The sequence below is a fragment of the Rattus norvegicus genome, chromosome 10 (genome assembly GCF_036323735.1).
Source record: "Rattus norvegicus strain BN/NHsdMcwi chromosome 10, GRCr8, whole genome shotgun sequence".
NCBI classification, from domain to species: Eukaryota; Metazoa; Chordata; class Mammalia; order Rodentia; family Muridae; genus Rattus; species Rattus norvegicus.
This window is the reverse complement of record NC_086028.1, coordinates 58,038,364-58,051,117: the sequence shown is the minus strand read 5'-3', so window position 1 is coordinate 58,051,117 and position 12,754 is coordinate 58,038,364. Positions and strand designations below refer to the sequence as shown.

At 46.7% G+C, this 12,754-nt stretch overlaps 1 protein-coding gene across 7 annotated transcripts in view; it reads right to left on the bottom strand.

Annotated features, from left to right (window-relative positions):
* Window positions 1-1,705: 1,705 nt before the first annotated feature.
* Window positions 1,706-12,754, bottom strand: part of Zzef1 (zinc finger ZZ-type and EF-hand domain containing 1) — a 137,685-nt gene continuing 126,636 nt past the window's right edge. For all 7 annotated transcript variants that reach the window (NM_001427300.1, XM_237787.10, XM_039087333.2 and 4 more), the window contains 6 exons: window positions 12,174-12,342; window positions 11,328-11,426; window positions 10,730-10,895; window positions 6,189-6,342; window positions 5,474-5,545; window positions 1,706-4,106 (listed from right to left, as the gene is read on the bottom strand). In NM_001427300.1, coding sequence (NP_001414229.1) covers window positions 4,026-4,106; window positions 5,474-5,545; window positions 6,189-6,342; window positions 10,730-10,895; window positions 11,328-11,426; window positions 12,174-12,342 — 741 coding nt within the window. In that variant the 3' untranslated portion in view covers window positions 1,706-4,025. The remainder of the gene's footprint in view (window positions 4,107-5,473; window positions 5,546-6,188; window positions 6,343-10,729; window positions 10,896-11,327; window positions 11,427-12,173; window positions 12,343-12,754) is intronic.

Here is a 12,754-nt window from a genome sequence, read left to right as displayed (position 1 = left end):
CCCCGGGACCCTGGTGAGGGAGAATAATTCTTTTTGGGTTCTACCAAAAATTCCTGACCTCCTTAAATTCAGTGTGGAGTTTAACTTCAATCTGGAGAAAGCTACCTCAATTCTGAAACAGTGCCTCCAAATTTAGTCTCAGTTCCTTCTGAGCTGAGGGAGGATACAATAGCCAAGAATCCCTAAGAAGAATTTGCTGATGGCTGCCATTTGCTTGACTGGACCTTGTCAGTGGCCTTTCTACTTTAGGAAATGTTTATACATTTTTTCTCATACATTGTTGATATTTTTTAAATTCTATCTACCTATCTACCTATCTACCTATCTACCTATCTACCTACCTATCTATCTATCTACCTATCTACCTACCTATCTACCTATCTATCTATCTATCTATCATCTCGTCTCTGTATGTGGATGTTAGAAGACAACTTTTAAGACTCCATTCACTGGGGCTGGGGATTTAGCTCAGTGGTAGAGCGCTTACCTAGGAAGTGCAAGGCCCTGGGTTCGGTCCCCAGCTCCGAAAAAAAAGAACCAAAAAAAAAAAAAAAGACTCCATTCACTTCTCTTTCTGAGTTCAAATTCAGGTTATCAGACTAGACTGCAAGCCTCTTCACCCACACCCACTAAGCCATCTCAGTGGGCCCTAAACTCCTGAAGGCTTGAAAAACTTTAGTAGTGGAACATTTTCATATTATTTTTTTTAGGGGAAAAAACCCTACTTAATAGGACTATTGTAGATAGCCTTAGTTCTTCCTGGAACAGATTTTTTTTTTTTTGTAAATTTATTTAAACTGTTGCCTAAGTTTGGGCCAGAAATTTTTTTCTGGCAAGTGGGAAGAGACCAGCCAACCACAAGTAAGTGCTCTTACTCCTCTATCCTAGCAGTGATCCTCAGTAGGAATCCCATTCTTACCTTCAGACAACAGCGGTGGATTGGCTCTCTGGCTAACTGCTTTTCATCTGGTGGCAGCAGACTACAGTGGGCCCTCCAAGCCCTTTGCTTTGTCAGCTCTATGGGAGCAAAAATCCTTCTCATAGCAGTGGCTCTCAACTTTCCTAATGCTGCAACCTCATGTTGTGGTGACCCCCCTCCCAACCATAAAATTATTTTCATTGCTACTTCATAACTTTGTGACTTATTATAATGTAAATATCTGCTACACAGGACATCTGTTATGCGACCCCTGTGAAAGGATCATTTGACTTCCAAAGGTGTTGTGACAGGCTGAGAACCAGTGCCCTAGAGCCTCCTAGCAGGTATCGGTGTCTCTGTGGCAGGAAATAGCTCACAGCTACCCTGACTGCAAGAGGAGATGGGAAAGGAAGCATCCTACAGACAGAAATGAGATCAGTAGGATAGTACCTGAGGAAGGCACCAGCTGAGGATGGACCCCCCGGATGGCCACAGTGAAGGGCAAGGCTCACAGTTCAGCCAACAGAGGCTGGGCCCTGAGGGATCTTCTGGACTCCTTCCCACAAGCAGGCAGTGCAGTGATGAGGTTCTGTAAATCCCATCTGTTTGCCTGTGCATAACCTTCAAAGTATATTTCACAAGAGAAACTGAAAGGCTGGGCATGAGAGACATGGGCAGGAGACTGTGGGTTTCGGGCCAGCCTTCGGGCCAGCCTGGGGGATACATTGAGGTCCTTACACAGAGGTAAGAGGGCAGGGAAGGGAGGAGAAAAGGAGAAAATCCACACAGAGTTGTACTTTTTTTATATAGAATTTTTACAATATATTTCTCTTCATTTGCATATCTTATCCACAACTTAAAACATTCTTTTTACAGGCTGAACTCACTCAGCTGATATAATCAAAATTCTTTCTCTCAACCAAATAAGAAAAATTCAAAATCGTAAACCCGTAAGAAAACAAATTAAAAACGATGATGAAAATAAGTCACTCCTCTCATTAGAACAGTGTCTGTACAATATATATGATTTGGAACAGAATTCTTTATAGATTAGGCACATGTTTCCACGACCCCTTCTGCCTGCCAGTTTTGTCTTGGTCCAGGCAGTCTTGCCTCCTAAGAGTCAAGGGGACATTGGCCTTGATGGAAATCCTTTGGGACCTCCTGCTGGGGTCAGGAGACACTGGCCTGGCTCAGCAGTGCCACCCAGTGGCCTAGAGAAGCAGAGGCAGTGGGCTGCGGGTGGCCAGGTAAAAAGGGACCCTGTCAGAGAGCAGCTGTGGTGTGTGAAGGGCAAACTTAAGCTCGTTGTATGCAAACTGAAGCACAGGGAGAGAAAACAGCAAGCAGTGAGTGGAGAGGTACTATGAGTCCAGCACTTATTTACAATTGTTCTTCCTAACGGAAGGGTGGGAGGAGAGTTGGGGTCACTGTTCCAAAGGAGGCCCCCAGCCTTGCCCTGCCCTGCCCATCTGCTTTCTCTACTCAGTCTGAGGTGTGGAAGGGTGTGAGTGTGCCATCTCCGCCCCCATCTTCTAACTGCTGTGTGATCTGAGCTACTGTGGGTGAGGCCTCTTCACCATGCACTGAGACTTGTCCCGACTCTCATCTGAGACCTACTTGGAGGGAATGGCATGCAACAGGGCCTTCTCTGGGGTTTAGGCAGCTTGCAAAGCACAGGTGCTCTGGCAAAGAGCAAAAGACAAGAAAGAGGTTCCTCTGGGCTGGCACCAAGTCCCATTCCATGGGACTTGAACCAAGTTTCCTCTGATGTCAGGATGGTGGACCATAGGTCACTTCATTTGTTTCTGTGTTTTTATAACTCAGCCCCTCCCATTCTGTGGCTATTCTTCCTGTATGCTGGGCTTCATCACTGAATCTAATTCTAGGGCTGGGCAGGGAGTGGTGGCAGAGGCACAGCACCTTCGCACAATACCTGCAGGCCCAGGTCCCGCCAATGCAGTCCCTTGCTCACTCCCAGCAGGGTCTTCAGAGGCCGAAGGGGCAAGCTTGGCCACAGTGCAAGCCAGCCAAGTGTGGCCCTGGCTATTAGAAGCCGTTTTTGCATTAGGCTTCTGAGGTGGGACATGGCCTCTGGCCCAGATACCTTCCCTTTAACAGCAGGTGCCTCAAGATTGTTTCTTCCTGAAAGTCCACAGCCCAATGCCGACCCAGCATCCCACTCTGTGGTTCTGGGGGAAAAATCATCAGCATCTCAGGGCAATGCTAAAGCCATACAAGGAAAAATGCAAAAGCATTCACTAGAACTAATGTAGTTATTGCTAGACAGGGGATGGCTAAATAACCAGGCGAGAGGTCCGAGGTGTGCTGACCACTATGACCTTGGAGCATAGTCAGGTCGTCCTGACTCCTGAACAAGGGCTCCTCTGAGGACACTGCCGGTGCTGGAGAGCCCTCCATTTCTGTCACTTCCACACATACCAGCTTGTCCCTAGGCATTCCCTAGGGGACCTCTCAGGGAGTCTGTGGTTCTCTTCTAAAACATGAGGAGGAAACTAAAACATACTAAAAGAAGTGAAGAAACACAGGCGTGTGCTGGGAGCTGTTGCATGGGTGACAAGCAGTTCCCAAGGGCACTCGCTCTCAATGTGAGTTGGCCATGAGCTGTGGCATGGAGACGATGGCTTGGGAATTGAGGTGGCTGGGAGGTGCTCATGTTGGTTGTGGGCTGGTTTCCCAACTGGGCCACTGCTGCTGCAAGCTGCGAGTCTTACTGCAAAGGTCGCTCTGGGTGGATGGCAAGACTAGGCAGCTCCCGCTCAGTGGAGACAGAATCCTTTCAGAGACTGCTTCCAAGCCTTCAGTGCTATGACGCCCTGGAGGAGACTGGTCTCTACTCTCTGCTCTCTGAGGAACTTTCCCAAGGCCTCTTTCTGAGCCACTTTGCACTGCTGTGCCTTCTTGGACATGTGGTGCCTGCACAGTGGGCCTTGTTGACAGGCGGCTGCTTGGCATCCAGATGGGAGCAGGGGGTAGGCTCAAAGAGAGCTGGGTGCAGAGGCCGCAGGGGTTTCCTGAGCAAGGTTGGAGGTCTGCTATAAACCCCTGTAGACAAATTATCAAGTCCATGCATATCATACCGAGGCTAACACTCAACATTCCAGAGGCGGGTGGCCTTGTTTGGGTAGTTGATGGCCAGGCTGATAGCAGCAATGTTCTGCAGAGCCTGTGGAGGGAAGGAGCAGTTACAAATATCAAGAGCCACTGACTTCCTCATCCTCCAGTCTAAGTCCCTCAGCTGGAGGGTGATAAGGTGAGCCAGAGGTAGTCCCCTCACTCAGTGGCTCACAGGAAAACCCTGGGGTAGGTAATAAGCAACCACAGGCCATGGTAGCAGTCTAGTTGCTGAGGCAGGAGTCTGGGAAAGCCATGTGAAGGTACAGAAGGGAAGCATGGAGTTCACACGAGGGGAGAGGTAACCATGGGGAGCTCATAAACAGTGCGGGGGTGGGGGGTGGGGAAGCAGTTGTCCCTGAAGGACATGGCTAGAAGGCAGAACCAGTGAAGACACTATCCAGCTGTGGGGTGGATCCCAGGGGAGGGGACTAGATATGCATGAGGCAAGCACAAGGACCAGTGGAACCCACAGGAGAAAAAGCTGGAGCCAAAGCAGCCACACATCAAAATCTCTTATAGCATATCAAGAAAGCAAGGGCCACAGTAGCCAGTGCAGACGACTGCTAAGAGCTCTCAGCAGCCCCACCTGCTCTTTTCCCTGCTTTGGTAGGAGAGCCCCAGCTCTGAGCAAAACACTTGTGACCTTCCACAGAGAGCCTTATTTGAAGGACTGGGTCCTGGGAAGAGTCCAGGCAGATGCTACCTGAGTAAAGTGGTGGAGACCCCCATCTGTCTAGTCTACCAGCACAACACTTCCTTTAAAGGAGGAGCACAGGACAGAGGATACAAGAGTCCAGCTGTCTTTTGTTGAGTCAGACATTAAAGAAGTCTGCAAAAATGGAACTAGGGCTGCCCTCCTCAAAATTATTTTATCTTGAAGAGATTTTCCCCAAAACACATTAACATGAAATGTGTTTACTACTGTCTTTAAAATTGAATTGATGCATAAATGTTTAGACATTGTTCTAATTTAGACACTTAAGTCTAATCTAACATTGCACACTGATGTATGCAGGGTACACCTATGAACAGCTTTCTTGGGTCCCCTATCATTTAGAAGCACAGCTGTCAGAAGAGGAGTTTTCCTACAAGGGAAGCAAAGTACATCCAAAAAACCCAAAAATATCTGAAATCTAAATCTATGGAAACTTCCAAGTTCAGCCAACGAAAGTGAAGGCACTGGCTGTTTTGGTTTTAGAGACACGAATTCTTGCTAGTGTCTTCTGACCCCACAGTTTACTAGGAGTGACAGTGATAAATGGGGCTCTTTCTGAGAGCAGAAGGAAGTAAGTTCCATGTAAACTCTGACAGGGTCTGGACTTGCCATGCAACTCTCACTCATTCTCACATTCCCCATCCCCAGTTCTGTCAAGTGAGGTGGTCTTATCTGTCTGTCACGGGAGCAGGGGGAGGTACCTGTGCCGCACATCGGAGAAGGTGGTCCTCGGTGGTTAAGGCCAGCAGGTACTCCTGCAGCAAGCCAAGCTCCTGTAAAGACAGCATGGGCCCCTTGAACGATGGAAGGCAGGAGGGCTGAACAGAGGACACCCATAGGCAGACAGGAGCCTCCAGGGGTTAAGCAAGCTCACTACCAGGCACCTGTGACACCACACACTCTACAGCCATAAAGAAGCCTAGCTGGAAGGAACAGGGACCTGGTTCCAGAGCTATCCCTGATGCCACAGGGTGACCAGACAGGGTACTGTTGTCATGTCTTCCTGAGGAAGACAGGCAAAGGACTTGTGAAAGGCCCTTTCATGTGGCAATTCAATGAGTCTATTGTGCCTAGGAGAAGAAAGAAGAGGAGGAAGAGGAACAAATCTGTTTGATTTTCCAGAGGTCCCTGTTGTCAAGAGCCAGTCTAAGACTGTCCCCCTTTGGCTATAGGCCAGACAAAATAAGCAATCTAAGTTGACCTGAGGTTCTCTCCTCCCAGGGCTGAGAATATGGGCATGTGTTCTGGGGATGCTGGACTGTAGGCCCAGGATCTGCCTCTCTATGTAGCCTGGACAACCTGGGCTTGCAGGCTTGGGTGTAACACTAGTCTTGCCATTAGCAGGAACTGGTAAAAGCATACAGAGGTACAATCCTTTCTGGCAGTCTTCAGGGGAAGAGGTGGACACATCCTTACCTGTGCACGGTTCTCGGTGACAAAGAAGAGCTCAGTGAGAGCTCGGTGTAGAGGCAGGAGAATGCCAGGCTGTGTCACATCCTCAAACAGGCCATACTCCATGTGAGTAAAGAGCTGCCACAGGGGCTTCAACAGCCCAAGGTCACAGAGGTCACTGGGCAGGGGAGAAGCACAGGGTCATTTTACTGAGAAGTGGACCACCCACGAGAGAGACTGCAGGTCAGGCTCTTCTTTTCCCACCACACAGTAACATAGCCACTTCACTTCTCTCTGACGTGGTCACAGTCACCAACAGTAGGGAAGGAGCAGGGCAGCGCCCAAACCCCAAAATGACTAAAGAATCCAGAGGACTGGAAAGGCACTCACAAGGGTCACTGCATTTTCCTTTCAGCTGTTTTTACATTTATTTATCATTTATTTATGTATTTGCTTATTGAAAGGGGGGAGGTGTGTGCCCTAGCATGCACATATGAGCAGAGGACAACCTGTGGGAGTTGGCTCTTCCTTCCCTCCCTGTGGGTTCTGTGGGTCAAGCTTGGGTCCTCAGGCTCAGTGGAAGCATCTTAACCCACTGAGCTAACTTGTTGACTCTTATTGTGTGTTCCTAAAAACAGTCCCTACAAAGACCTTCTAGTGGCAGAAAACCTCCAGGCAAATGTATGCTATTTTGTTTCACTAGGTACTCTAGGCTATCCTTGAAGTTTTCACAATCCTTCTGCCTCAGCCTCTCCAATACCAGGATTACAGGTCTGAGCCACCATGCAGCCTTAAGCTAAATATTAAGTGGAAAAAGCAAGGTCTAACACATCATATATAACATAAAATGTACAAATGAAGAAAAAGAGCTACTGAATGGACAAGGAAGACAAACATTATTTTGATATTCAATCGTCAAATAGAAAATATTATTGCACCAGGTGGTGGCATTGCCATTAACCTTTACTCCCAGCCACTCAGAAGGCAGAAGCAGGTGGATCTCTGTGTGTTTGAGGCCAGCCTGGTCTACAAAATTTATTCCAGGAGAGTCAGAACTACCTAGAGAAACCCTGTCTTTAAAAAAAAAGACAGAAGATATACTTGAATCTTTCTTTCAAAGATACAATTATAAAAAAGAAAATATACTTGCAAGCCTGCTGGACCTGAAATCTGGCCTCTAGGGGAAAGCAGAATCCTTCTTAGACCTGTGTGCTGAGAACCTGAGTGTTTGAACCTGCAGTGGATGGGGCTGTGATCCCAGGTCAAAACCTCAGAAGAAAAACTTAGGAAATCAACAATACTCTGGCTCACTACAGGATACCCGGGTGTATACATATGCATACATATGTAGTGTATACATATACATATAGTGATTTTGCCTTTCTCTTTTATAATCTGAAAAAAATCTTCCCCTCTGAGTGCTATCTTAGAGTCCATCATTTCCCCCAAAGGAACACGTAAAAAGTAAAAAGATGGGCAGATTCAGTGGACTTACAGACACGTCCTATTGCTAGCTTTTAGGACAGCATGGGAAAGTGGGTTGGAGGCACCTGCAGGGCTGCCCTCCTCTGAGATTAGCCCTCTATTACACTCAGGCCTGGAAGTCTTTAACTTTCCAAGGATCCCATGTGACAAGGCATTTGGGGAGTAGGTTGTGTGTCCTCCATCCTTGTCACCCCCAGGTCTTCCTCCAGTTGATAATAGAGGAAAACGGGGTGTCATGTTGGCATGGAAGGGCCAGAGGGAGGTACATGAGAGTTCTCCCAGGCTCAGGAGTTCAGGAGAGTTCTTCCTGGAAAGAAGACCGGCAGGAGCCAGCAAACTGTGGAGAGACATTGCACCACAGCCAGAAAGGCCTGTCAGCCTGAAGACCTTCGAAATGTCCCATTGCTTATAGAGTATATCAAACAGGTGCTCTGCTGGGAGCTCATTTGGAGCTAAATGACACACAATGTCTGCATATGGGGACACGGTACTAACAGCAAGTACCCAGTCCTTTCTCACCACCCCTGCTGTCAGCTTAGGGACTGGCAGTGAACCATCATTTTCTCTTCCTGACTTGAAGATTCCTTTAATTTTAAAGAACAATCTTCACATTCCTTTTTCCTTTGACTAGCGTCACCTCGCACTGACTGGTAACAGTGTGTGTGTTTTATCCACATACCTAAGAAATGCAGGGAAGAGCAACTCCTATTGCTCAGGGGTGTGGGTGGGATGCATGGCTACTGTGCATACGGCTCAGAAACCATGAGCCTTTTCTTCTGAGATGAGGACTGTGCAGCTATGGCCACATTCCTACCCCTATTTACCATTGTAGCAGAAGTCCTGTCAGAGTAAAAGGCCAAACCCTGCTCCTGTGAGGGAGCATTGAGTGAGAACTAAAACTCACCATCACAGAGGCCACGACTGAGTGCTGCCTAATCCACACCCTCCCTGGCCTTGGACATTAGCCTTCTGGGTACTGGGATTATAGGCACAGACCATTGTAACCAGCAAAAATTGTAAATAATAATTATAATAGCATAAAACATTAAATACATAGGAATACACCAAATGAATTCTGTATGAATCATCTACAGAAATGTATAAATGATTTCAAGGACCTACACAATGAAAGAAAAAAATATGGCAGTGGATTAGAGGATCAACATTCTATGGAATTTGGTTACCCTCAAACTGATATCCAGAGCTATTAGGAGGTGTATGTGGCTCAGTGGTAGAGTTACTGCCTACCATGTGGAAGGGCATGGGTTCAAGTCCCAGCATGACAAAAATATTTTCACTGGCCCTGGCGGAGGTTGGGGAGTATGAACAACAGGGCACAGATATGCATATGAGGGTGATGGGGAACAGAGAAAATGGTTTTTCCTTTTTCAATTTGAGACAGGGACTTAGTACTAGCACTGGCTGGCCTGGAACTCATTAAATAGACCAGGATGGTCTCCAACTCACAGAGACACAACCGCTCTGCCTCCCTGATGGGATTAAAGGCATGTGGCATCACACCAGCCTGAAATAGTTTTTTATGGCTTTGTGTATATGTGTTGGTGTATGGTCTATGTATGTATTCATATGCATGTGAGTTCAGAGGCTGTATGAATATGGAGGTGGGGGTCAGAGGTCAGTATCAGGGTTCTTTCTCAGTCATTCTATACTTTATATTAAAATGTTTTATTAGATACATTCATTTCATTTCATGTGATTATTTTGCCTGAGTGTTGTGCACTCATGTGCATGCTTGGTGTCCTTGGAGGTCTGAAGGTGGCATTGGATCCCGGGAACTGGAACTGGAGTTATGGGTAACGAATTACCATGCAGGAGCTGGAAACCAAACCTAAGTCCTCTGCAAGAGCAACAAGTGCTCTCAACTGCTGAGCCATCTCTCTAGTCCCGTGAACCTTTCTTTTTGAGATGAGTTTAGACCTCATTGGGTCATCTAGGCTGGTTGGCCCATGAGTTAGAGATCTACTTGTTACTATCCTCCTTCCCCAAGTGCTGAAGACCTGAACTTGCGTCTTTATGCTTGTGTAGACATTTTATAGACTGAACTATCTCTCTATCCATCCCCCATCCCTTTTGAGACAGGGTTTCAGTATCACGGGCTGCCTCTAATCTCAATATGTAGTTGAGGATGACCCTGACATGTAGAAATTAGCATGCCAATATAAAAATGGATAGGGGTTGGGGATTTAGCTCAGTGGTAGAGCGCTTGCCTAGCAAGCCCAAGGTCCTGGGTTCGGTCCCCAGCTCCGAAAAAAAGAAAAGGAAAAAAAAATGGATAGGTAACCTTTGGGTAAAAAGATTATAAATCGTTAGAAAATAAGTAGGCAATTAGGGTTAAAATGCTCAGCACAACCAGTGCTGCGCCCAGGCTGATGTCTAAGTTTGAGACTAGTCTAATTTATATAGTGAGGTTCCAGGATAGAGCTACATAGGTAGACCCTGACTACAAACAAACATAGGCTGGGATTACTGGGGTACACCTGAAACACACACTCACAACATAGGCTGGAATTACTGGGGAACACCTGAAACCCCAGTGCTCAGGAAGCTGTAGTTGGAGGACTCAGAGCTCTAGGCCAGCCTGGGCTCCATATTGAGCCCTCATCTTAAAACCAAACACCCAAGACAATCTTGAAGTGAAGGACTTCCATCATTAAATGATTAGATATGTAAATCAATCGTAAGTCTGTGCAGTCTTTAAGACAGCGTTGGGACAAGAAAATGCCCAAAGCTATGAAGACGTGGGACCAGAGGTTATAGTACTTAAGTAAAAGGTGGATTCAGAACGAGCAGAGCCAGAGCAAAACACTAAACCTCAAACTCGTATATCAACATTCATCCCAGGTGGGTGACAGATGTCTATGAAAGGAGAAGCAGGTAAGCTTCTAGAAACAGCAGAAACCTTTATGATCTTTGAATGGAGCAAAAATTACTTAAACAGGACATAAAACCCACTAACTTAAAGGGAATGACATTAAAATTATATTTAAAGATACCATTAACAAAGGAATTAGGAAACAGAGTAAGAGGGGGTGTCTCCAGGGACTGAGCTGACAGCCTACCTGTGGCTGCAGCATCGCACAATTCTCAGCAGTAAGTGGATGGCTTTCAGTCGTTGATGACCAGTCTGGCGGCAGGCCACACCCACCAACCATTCCCAGATCTTGCCCAGTGGGAGGTGAGGTACAACCCTTTCTTCAGATAACATCTGCTTCAAGATCTCAAATCCTGGCACCACCCCAAACACAGACATTTTAAAAACAATTATTACATTAAAAGTTTTACATTTTGTAAACCATTCACATTTTAATAGATAGGGTGAAATCTTGTGAACATTTAAATTCTGGCTGAAACTAAATTTCTTTTTGTAAAATAACAACATTCTCAGTTCCTCATTTTTGCAAAAGGCCCTGGCAAAAATCCCCAAGGGTCTTTTAGATCATGACAGAAAGCTCTTTTATCTGACCATTCAAGCATACAAGTAGCCATCCATGACCTTCCTTGTGAAGAAAGCCAGGTATGCGGGTTGTGAGACACATTTGGGAGGTCTAAGAGACAAGACTTGCTTTGATTTTAACCCAAGTCAGTAACATAATGACACCTCTGGCCAGACTGTGACTGGTGAGCAGAGCATGCCAACAGAAAGGAAGGAGCACGCACCTGTCTGGAACCGCCCCAGGTGTCCAGCTGTCACAGTGAATCGGTAGCCCCACTCGGTGTTGCTCATGTCTGAGGTAAATCGATAATACAGAGTATCTCCTGTGTCACAAACCAGAGACAGGTCAGGATATGGGAGCAACAAGGATAGCAACTGGAGTGTTTTTCATTAAACACATAAAGCTCATTTTAAAATTTGCCAACAAGTCCTCTTCTAAATATTATGCTTTTTTAAAAAAAATTATTTATTTATATGAGTACACTGTAGCTGTCTTCAGACACACCAGAAGAGGGCATCAGATCCCATTACAGATGGTTGTGAGCCACCATGTGGTTGCTGGGAATTGAACTCAGGATCCCTAGAACAGCAGTCAGTGCTCTTAAGCACTGAGCCATCTCTCCAGCCTAATGTTATGCTTTTAAAAAGTTTGCTTTCCCTTTACTTATTTTGGGGGGAGAGAAGTATCTGTGAGGTAGATAAGTATGGGCCAAGGTATGTGTGTAGTTGGTTCTCTCTTCCCACCATGTGGGTTCTGGGGCTTGAGCTCAGGTTGACAGCAAAGTGCCCTTACCACTGAGCCATCTCACTGGCTTTCACTATTCTGTTTAAATGCTTCCTATGAAGTCACACAGGGCTGGGGAGATGGCTCAGGGGACAAAAGTGCTTGTTGCCAAGCCTGACAACCTGAGTTCGATCCCTGGGATCCATGTGGAGAAGACTGACTCCAACAAGTTGTCCTCTGATCTCGACAGGTACACTGTGACGCATATTCAACCCCTCAGATAAATAAATAAATGTACACAAAAGTTTAAAGGAAAAGACCACATAGCAATTTTTTTTTTAATTACCTGGAAGCTCAAAATCTTTCCACTTCTGTTGTGACCCGCTGAAGTTGTGTCGGTCCTGCTGAAAGTCACTACTGCTAGACATGGCTAGTTCATCACAGCCTTCCTCTGTGTTGCACTGAGGATCAAATTTGATTGAGAGGTAGATTGCGCCAGGAATGTGAACTTTATCCTAGGGAGGGAAGCAGAGAATATTTCTGTCCCTGTCACTAGCTGCCACTATGGCTATCACTGTAACCAGGACACGGAGCATGAGCAAGCCACAGTCCCTTCCTCCGGCTCAGTTTCAGTTCAGCAGAAGTGTTGAACAAAGACTCTGAAGGTGGAGCACAGTGGGCAGACAGGATAGGGTAGTCACAGGAGCTTCTCAGGGGAGGGACACATGAGCACCAGATGGCTCAGCAGGGGCCACAGGAAGGCTGGGGAGCCCCGTTGGAGAGGTTTGCATGTTCTGAGGGTGGCTCAGGTGGGGTTTAGAGGCTGTGCCATGGCGAGGTGTGTACTAGGAGGTGTACAGACTGACTGATCTCATCCTGAAGAAGAATCACAGCTGCTGAGGAGCCAGGCCGGGGGTGAGTGGAGAG